Below are 9,786 nucleotides of genomic sequence, written 5' to 3'. Positions count from 1 at the left end.
TAGTGGCTCCTTCTTCTGAAGTGGGGAGTCGAGTGCTTCTTCATTGTCTGAACATAGGTGTGTATATATATCTATTTTTGTCGCTGCTATTAGATCTCTAGGGGATATACCTAGGAGTGGGCCTGCTGAGTCTTAACATATTTCTATTTCTTTTTGGTGTTGTGTCATATCATTTCTCCATAGGGATTTTAGCCAACTAACTTTTGTTGTTGTAGTTGCCAATTTTAAATACAGCTTATTTTTAAGACATTGCATTTTCAACATATAACACTGTACTAGTGCAATGTTGACTTGGTGTTTTTAACCTTATGCATATTCTACTTTTTAAGAATTGAGAATGCCCTGAAATTTAATATGGAAGCTGGTCAATGTGCTACAAATTTGGGTCCTTCAAATTTGTATCGTGGAACAAGGCTGTTTCTCTTTTCACTACTGGCTTAATCAACCTCTTCAATGTGGAGCCAGATGAAGCACCACCAGATGGAGGAGCTCCACCCCCAGGGAAGCCTCTAGGCATCCTTCGAGGTATGCCTCTAGCCCTCTGCTACAGCCTGGGTTTCAGACTTTCTCCAGCTCTTTCTGCTGATGTTCAAATTCCTCTTTCTCTGCAGTCGTCTGATTCTTATCAAGACAGTTGATCATCTCATTGCACTCCTCAAGAAACTTCTGTTTGTCTTCAACGTGGATCTTGCCTTGCAGCTTTTCATCTTCAACATCAACTGACTTTTAAAGAAGTAAAGATAATAAGAAAAAATATGTGGTTACCATTTCCAGTGATTTTCATTTCTTTGTATCCAGCAGATTTTTTTCTTCTTTCTGAATTCGGTTTTTTTAAACTTTTCTTAGAGTGGGGGGTCTAATGGTGATGATTTCCCCCCCTTAAGTCTGAGAATGTCCTTATTTCATCTTCGGTTAGATTTCTAGATGTTAAAGATGTTGTTTTACTGCCTTGTGCCTTTCATTGTTTCCAACAACAACAAAACTATCTTTGTTCCTCTGTATATAATGCTTCCTTTTTCTCTGGGTGTGTGAAAAATAACATAGAGGTAGCGTCTCACCTTTTCTGACTGCACAAGTGGAAAGGAGGAGGATTACCATTAGAATCAGGGTCAGTCATGCCGCCAACCTCCAGCCTTCTTACCAATTCTTATACCAGCCCTTACTCCCATGGATCTCTCCACTCCTCATTTAGCTTAGATAATTCATTAAAATGGCCACAGAGAACTAGGATTATGCAGTTTATCAAGAATGTAACTACTTATAATTCAAGATCAGACATACTTAGTAGAACAAACCCTTCCCAGTCATGCTTGCAAGTAGGCCTTTCTCTGGTTTGTGGTCTCTCCTGAACATGGCCCCTTGGCTTCTGCCTGGTCCTGCAGTGTTGCAAAGCTCTGTTAGGATGCTGATAAATGCCACTGGGCATATCACTTTATTATAAGCCTCAGCTCAAAGGTGCTTAACTCTAGCTTTGTGAGTCAGCAAACCCAGCTCCTCCAATTGAGTGCCTGGAACATGTCTTACCCCTGCAACTCTGCAAAGAAGTCTCCTGCTTCAAGGCACTAAGCTTTGTTTGCTCGCTTATGCTCTAGCTCAGTGGTTCTCAACCTTCCTAATGCTGCGACCCTTTGATACAGTTCCTCATGTTGTGGTGACCCCCAACCATCAAATTATTTTCATTGCTACTTCATAACTGTCATTTTCCTACTGTTATGAATTGGGTGACCCTCAGGTTGATAACCGCTGCCCAGCTCTTGGTTCTCCTCCCTTTGCTCATCTGCCACTTTCTGGTGTCTCAGTTTTCTGTCCCTGGATTGAGGAGGCTCAATGCAAAGAAATCTCAGGGTCGAAGGAACCATGTGATTCCATGTTAGCACATGTAGTGTTCTGGGATTCTTCTCAAGGCTATCCATAGTTTGTTATGGTCCATGCAGTTGAATGCCTTAGCACAGTTAATAAAACACAAGTAAACATCTTTCTTGTATTGAAACCCCTTATATTCAGTAAACTAGTTATTACTTGGCTGACAACCTGAAGGATACCGGGTGCAGATCTATGAAACTCTCTTACTGTAGCTCTCTCTTGTCGAATATTCTTTCCTGAGAATTGTCCTGTAGGTTATCCTATATGTCCACATCTGTCTTTTCAAGTAAATGCTGACTGGTCTCCTCCGGACTTTCTCCTTTCTGTACAGCAGTCTGGGAACTCTCCAGACAGCAGCCTGGGGCAAAAGTAAGGCTCACATTGTTTGTTTCCCTTACACTGGGAACTGTGTCCCGGCTCTCAAGGACTGAAAATGGTCATATAATCTGTCCAGGTTTTAGTTCTTTAAGTCCGGGAGGGAAATACCTGTCACTACTAAATTTTTAAAGGAGAAATGTGGCTTGATGTTTAAAATTATGATTAGTCATGAAAGTTTCATTTTACTTCTAACCAACGCATACTTCATATGCTATCTAAACTTGCTGAAGCATCCAGTGTCTGCGTCCTCTGGGTACCCTGTTCCAGACTTAAAGATTCAGGCTGCAGTGCTTTCTTTGGTCACAAGATGACCTTTACATTTTTCTTCTTTTTTTTTCTTTTAGAAATAATTTTATTGGGGGCTCATATAACTCATCACAATCCATACATAGATCCATTCTGTCAAGCACAATTGTGCAGTTGTTGCCATCATCATTCTCAAAACATTTTCTTTCTACTTGATCCCTAGGTATCAGCTCCTCATTTTTCCCCTCCCTCACGAACCCTTGATAATTTATAAATTATTATCATTTTGTCATGTCTTACAGTGTCTCCCTTCACCAACTTTTCTGTTGTCTGTCCCCCAGGGAGGGGGGTATATGTAGATGATTGTGATCGGTTTCCCTTTTCTCCCCCATCTTTCACTTCCCCTCCTGGTGTTGCTACTCTCATTATTGGTCCTGAGGGGTTTATCTGTCCTGGATTCCCTGTGTTTCTAGTTCCTATCTGTACCAGTGTGTATCCTCTGGTCTAGCAGGATTTGTAAGGTAGAATTGTGATCATGATAGTGGGGCGGAAGAAGCATTAAAGAACTAGAGGAAAGTTGTACCTTTCATTGTTGCTATACTGCATCCTGACTGGCTTGTCTCCGCTCCGTGACCTTCCTGTAAGGGGATGTCCAGTTGCCTACAGATTTCTTTCAATGGGCTTGGGTGAAAAAAAAAATCAAATAAAAAGGTAACTGTAACAATTCAAAAATGTATGCTCAGTGTTTGATAAATACCATTAAATTAATATTTATTTTGATTAGATTTTCATTCATTCATTCATTCACCAAATATCTATTTTTGCAGGGGTGGGGAACATCCTGCCTGGGAGCTGTATAAGGCCAGTGAAATCATTAATAACATCTAACCTCACATGCCTCACCAAAGAGAAACAGTTCCAGCCATCATAATGTGATGAGTGTGTTAGGGGTTATTTAATGAAATATTTTACCAGCATGGCCTGTGAATGATATTATAAATATTCAAATGGATCTTGAATTTTATTGAATGTGCCAAAGTCCAATGCTCAATCCCTGTCCACATTCCCATTTGTTTCTTGGACATCCTTTATCTTTGAAAAGAGCCACTTCTTGGTGAAGAAAGCTGATGGTGCCCGGCTATCAAATGATATAGCTTCTGGGGTCTTAAAGGCTTGAAGACAATCAGGCAGCCATCTAGCTAAGAACCAACAAAGCCCACATGGAAGAAGCACACCAGCCTACCCTGACACGATCGCTGAAGACAAAGTGGGTGCATAGGCAAATGCAGTGAAGAAAGCTGATGGTGCCCAGCTGTCAAAATATATAGAATCTGGGGTCCTATATGCTGGAAATAAACAAGGGGCCATCTAACTGAGAAACAACAAAGCCCACATGGAAGAAAGCACACTAGCCTGTGAGATGACAAGGCGTTGAAGGGATCAGGTATCAGGCATCAAAAACCAAAAAAGAAAAAAACAATCATAGCGTTGTGAATGAGGGGGAGTGCGGAGTGGGGACCCAGGGCCCATCTGTGGGAAATTGGACATCCCCTTGCAGAAGGGCTGCAGGGAGGAGATGAGCCAGTCAGAGTGCAGTGTAGCAATGATGAAATATACAATGTTCCTCTAGTTCTTGAATGTTTCCTCCCACCGCCCTCCACTATCATGATCCCAATTCTACCTTACATATCTGGCTGGACCAGAGGAGGTACACTGGCACAGATAGGAGCTGGAAATACAGTGAACCCAGGACAGATGAACCCCTCAGGACCAGTGGAGAGAGTGGTGATATCAGGAGGGTGGAGGAAAGGTGAGGGAGAAAGGGGGAACAGATGACAAGGTCTACATATGCCCTTCTCCGTGGGGGACGGACAGCAGAGAAGTGGGTGAGGGAGACATCGGATGGTGTAAGATATGTTAAAATAATGATAATTTATAAATTATCAAGGGTTCACGGGGACGGGGGTGTGGGGAGGGAGAGGAAAAAAGTGAGAAGCTGATACCAAGGGCTCAAGTAGAAAGCAGGTGTTTTGAGAATGATGAAGTCAACATATGTACTAATGTGCTGGACACAATTGATGTATGTATGGATTGTGAAAAGAGTTGTATGAGCCCTTAATAAAATGATTTAAAAAATAAACGAGGAAAAAAAAAAGAATCACTGACCCCAACCGTGCAAAAAAAAAAAAAAGAAAAAAGAAAAGAGCCACTTCTGCCACAGGGCTAATGCACACTCTTTAAACTCTCTGCCTGTTATTTATCAGAAATTTAGACATTTTGGGGAGCAATTAGTCTGTCCCTTTCGTGGAGAATGGTCACACTGAGGGTGAAAAGGAGACCCAACATGTAACACATAGGAATGGCATAAATGGGCAAATTTGGCAGGACCTTTGCTATGAGTGCTCTCTCCCCATCAAAGGACTCTCATGTCCCTCATTATCTTCTGCCCATTATTTACTATTTATTTTGTTTCCTGAGCATTGTACACAGACAGCCACCCTCCGGTACTTCTTCATATCCACTCTCTTGAGAGCCAAAAGGAAGTTGACTAGTCTCTAGAGAGTGGAACCCTCAACCCATTTTCTTCTGAAGTTGACAGGGAAACTTGGATCTGCCTTGACACAGGATAGGCAAACATTTTCCTGGGTATATGTGTCTAGTCTTCTAGCATGGATATGCTTAGGGGAATATGAACTTCCCGGTTCCTTTTCGTGAGGAAACTGCTGAACAGCCTTAGGTCACTGAAGCCAGAATGTTCCTCTTTTCCATGGAAGCTGGACTAGGAAGTCTGCTTTTCACTTTTCCTGCCTTTCAACTCTGGCCTTTCCCTTTATACACTCTTGTTTTGCACAAATTTGCCTTGTGCCTCAATCATATGGCGGGAGGAGGACTTTGGCATTTTTAGACACTAGCTTCATGATGTTTGAGGGTTGCTGTGCTAGATAATATATTTTCACCTGCCTTTTTCTTTCTAACATTTCCCCCTGTTGATTTCAAAAAGGTTATTGCACTGTTAGATTCTAGAATGGATATTGGCCTTTTTTTTTTCCTGTAAAGATCCAGAGAGTAAATATTTTAGTTTTTTTAGGGGAGTTACACAATCTCTGTCAGAACTACTTACCTATATTGTGTAAAAACAGCTACAGACAATATAAATAAGCATGGCTGGGTTTAAACAAACACCTATATTTATGGTCATGTGCCACAAATTATTCCCTTGATGTACAGCCATTTAAAAATGTAAAAACCATTATTAGCTTGTAGATTTAAAAACAAAATAGTGGGCCAGATTTGACACTTGGGATACTTTTGCCAACCCATTCTGGATATTCTTCTTAAGTTTCCTTACACAAACAATTGTCTTAATGCATGTTTTCATTTCACCTGATTAGCACAGTCAGGGCAAGTTTGTTTTCCAAGTTCTGAGAATCCACTGACATTATTTCAGACATTTAACTCAGTACATTGTTACTGTTAGATGCCATCATATTGATTTTCAATTCATTGCAACCCTATGTGACAGAGCAGAACAGCCCTAACCCTTTAGGTTGGAATTTGTACAGGAAGGATCTCTGGTGGGTTATATGTTGGGTTGCTAGGTCAGCAGTTATAATCTACTAGCTGCTCTGAATCTAGGGTTATGGGGTCACTGAGTCAGAATTGACTTGTTTCTGAGATTATAACTCTTTACGGGAGAAGAAAGCCTGGTCTTTCTCCTATGGAGTGGCTGGTGGTTTAGAACTGTGGACCTTGTAGTTAGCAGCCCAACTCGTAGCCACCATTCCACCAGGGCTTCTAGTTGAGCACTGGGGCTCCTTTACTTCAACTGAGGATAGACACATTCTGCACATTCATAGTTTTCACGTGGAGGTTGCCTGGTAGGAGGGACTGCCTCAGACTCAAAGTGATCTGTGTACCCTCACACATCTCATGATGTTGACCTGGGGAGGTTTCCTGAGAGAATTCACCTTAAGGAAAATCAGATAAAGATGTTTTTCTGTAACACTAAATATGAGGAAGGGACTGAACCCCACCTTTGTAGAGTTTCGGTTCAATCTACTGTGGGCTCTAGAACAGGAGTCAACAAACTTTTGAGATGGAGGGGCCAATCCTGTCCCTCACAATTTAAAAATTATTCATACAAGAGCCCTATATGTATTATTACTCAAAAATGAAGTCACCGTGATCTAAGTAATACCCTTAATTTTTTTCAAGTTTACTTCAGAACCACATATACATAAAGCCACGGTTTGCCGACACATTCTAGAGGAATCATGGGTCTTTCTTTTGAGAATTCTCAAACATTTGCAGTGGTGGCAGTAGGCATAGGGAGTAAGCCCCAGAACACAGAGCAAGACCCAGACAGAACATGGGGATGGAGCATAGCAACAGGGTAATGGAAAGTTTCTCTTTCCGTCCCTTGAATTTATGGTTCTAGGGAAGACCTCACTTTGGGAGCTTCCTACAATAACTGAAGGGACTAACTCAAGAACTGAGTCATACATGTAATGTTGGGAGCAAACACTGACATGAAATCTATTTGGTGTACACGGCGACTCTTGGAGAGGATTGTTAACCTCATTTACTAATAGGATCTTGAAAGAAATGTGTCTCTTATCAAGTTTATACTTATCAATGCACTCTAGAGGTAAGTTAAAATTGAGGTTCTGTCCTCATTTCTAAACTCACATTGTTTTCAGGAGATGCCAAGGTCGTGGATTAAGTCATATGCATTTAGTTTTGAAATAAGAGAACATGTACACAATAGAAAAATAAGCCACAAAGAAATGCACCGGAATACTTTATTCTTACACCATTTATATGTAAAAAATAATAATGTAAAATTTGAAATAAAAAAGAAAAGAGATTTCTTCATTAAATTGCTTTATGAACCTTACAATATATAATGAGCATGTTTCTAGGCAATAGATAAAACTCCCTTTCTGATGGAAATTTACAGAGACTGGGTCAAAAACACAACATTCAGTAAGAAGCTGGTAATAGAGGACCCATCAGAAACAGGTCATATCAAAAGGTATATAATAAAGGTACTGTGCACACATGTAAGTTTAGGAAGCAGGGATCTCCCTGTTAATTGCAGGGCACACATCAGGATTCAGGGCATAAGGCAAAAGTCAACATGGTGGTCACGCTGAGGGGGTTTAGTGCTCACTGCACGAAGACCGTGACTCCATTGCTTGCCCCTCGTGTTTTCTATCAGCAATCTCACCTCCGCCCCAATCCTGCCAAAATTCTCCTCCCTCATCCTTGCCTGCCGCTCTCCAAGCCTCTGAATCATGTCCCATCGACACCGAGGCACACAGTATTCACCAGCTTCCAAAGGGAGTGCCAAGGCCTCTCCTTTATTAATATCTTGCTCCTTTCCGTCCTTTTCCTGGTGGGCATTTTCCATGTTGGGATTTTTTCCCGCTGGTGCCTCTTTGGACTCCATTCCTCCTAGGAGATAAAAGGCGAGATATGGGACCAAATACTTCCTGGAAAGATCAGCGCAGAAGGCTGAGCCCTTATTCCATACTTTTCACCATCTAGAGACCTGGATATTTAAACCAAAAGTCAACCCCCCTGCCATCACTTGATTCAAACCCATCGTAATCCTGTATAGTGTTTCCCAGACTGTACACTTTGGACAGGCGCAGATGCTTCCATGGAGCAGCTGGTGGGGTTTGAACCGCCAACCTTCGGGTTAGCAGCCCAACGCCCATCCTAAGGTTTTACAATGTCCATTTTCCGCCCCAAGCAACTAGGGCTACCTCTAGAGGATTCCAAGTCATCTCCCCTCTCTCCCCCAAGCCAAACATTTTTTCTTGCCTCTCCCTGCCAGGGCTCTGCAGGCACCAAAATGGAGGACAGGGGTCTCAAAGTGGGCACTGTCCATCCCCCACCCCCCTACCCCATACACTCCCCCTGTCCATCCCTCTTACCGACCTAGGCCTATCCTGGAAGTCTTCTCTTCCTGATCCTCACCACCAGGTGCACCTTCAGGACTCTCAGCTCTGCAGAGTGGGGAGGGGTTTCTGTGGAAAAACTATCTGGAGGAAGGGTCTGAGCAAGGTGCTACAGAAACCCGAGGGGGTGGGAGAGAGAGGCAAGTGTTTCCCAAAGCTTGCCTGTCGCCTCAGATCCACCCGCCTGCAGGGTGAGCCAGCCCCTTCCCCTGGAGAAACTTGCCCCACTGTGCCGCCACCCGGCCGGCTCAGGCGGCTCCCGGAGGGCCTTTGGGGCTTGCAGCCGCAGACTTTCTGCTGCTGCAGGCTCAGCGTCGCTCTGGGAGGATGCTCCGCCAGACGCGACCGCGCCCACCCAGCTTCAGGGACCCCTTTGGATTCCTTACCTGTTTCGCCTGCGCCTCACAGTCCTGGGTCGTCCAGAGCTTACGCGTTCTCTGGGCCGTCGGAAACTGAGGCAGAGACCAGACTCTGCAAGAATGCTCCGATTCAGCGGGGAGGTGCAAGCGAGTAGGTGCGCAGGCGAGTCACCTGATGCGCGTCGTGGCCTCCCGGCCCCGCCCCCTGCCTGGCCACGCCCGTGGGTCCCGGAGTCCGGCCCAGCCTGCAGCCCAACCCCTTCTTGCCCCCACATCCCTGAACCTCTTTACCCTCAGGGCCTATCATTCTCTCCCCTTTGGGAGCATAGCTCTGGGCCTTTCCCTGCTTGCCTGTTTGGGCCTTTGCTCTAGGGGTTATTGGCCATTTCTGCTGCTTCTCTGTGATCTGGTTTCTCCTATGCTCCCAGCTAAGGATTCCTCGTGGTGCAGTGGGTTATACAATGGGCTGCTAACAGCAGGGTGAGGAACTCAAACCCACCAGCTGCTCCCTGGAAGAAAGATGAGGTTTTCTGAATCTGTAAAAATTTATAAGCTTTAAAACTCCAAAGGGGGCAGTTTTACTCTGTCTTACTGAGTTTTGGTTCCCCTCTTAACTCCCCTGTTTTGTCGGCTATCCTCTCTACTGCCAATGCTCACCATTTTCCTGCCACTAATATGCCTGGAAGAGGTGCGTTAGGGAAAGAGTCCCCAGAAGAGTGGATTCCCACCCCCAATTCTTATTACCTTTCTTGTTTTGCTCCTTTTAAAATTCAACAACAATTAACATACATTTTTTAAAAACAAGGAACAACGGACATCATTTTAATTGAAAAAGAGCATTAAAGTTGGAGGGGGGGGGGTGATAAGAATGACCACCTGTCCCTTTGCCAAAGTCATTATATAAATATAGACTCTACAAGCAGCTGCACTCTTCAAACTTGGAAAAGGACAGGGCAGCTGAAGACTCCTCTTGT

General features: G+C 43.7%; 1 protein-coding gene across 2 annotated transcripts; it reads right to left on the bottom strand.

Annotated features, from left to right (window-relative positions):
- Positions 1-7,285: 7,285 nt before the first annotated feature.
- LOC101644431 (protein BEX1-like) lies at positions 7,286-8,927 on the bottom strand. Of its 2 annotated transcripts, none has more exons than XM_004717653.3 (3): positions 8,840-8,927; positions 8,434-8,501; positions 7,286-7,944 (listed from the first exon to the last, which is right to left on the bottom strand). In XM_004717653.3, exon 3 carries the CDS (start codon positions 7,937-7,939, stop codon positions 7,604-7,606), a length of 336 nt encoding a protein of 111 aa, XP_004717710.1. In that variant the 5' UTR covers positions 7,940-7,944; positions 8,434-8,501; positions 8,840-8,927; the 3' UTR covers positions 7,286-7,603. The 2 variants fall into 2 exon arrangements, with proteins under 2 accessions (XP_004717710.1, XP_045146557.1); XM_045290622.1 differs by having other exon boundaries at positions 8,434-8,562; positions 8,840-8,915.
- Positions 8,928-9,786: the final 859 nt, after the last annotated feature.

The sequence above is a fragment of the Echinops telfairi genome, unplaced genomic scaffold, assembly GCF_000313985.2.
Source record: "Echinops telfairi isolate 266 unplaced genomic scaffold, ASM31398v2 ScPeMD7_44;HRSCAF=162, whole genome shotgun sequence".
Lineage (NCBI taxonomy): Eukaryota > Metazoa > Chordata > Mammalia > Afrosoricida > Tenrecidae > Echinops > Echinops telfairi.
Note: the sequence above shows the minus strand (reverse complement) of the source record. Positions and strands in the feature narration are given on the sequence as shown.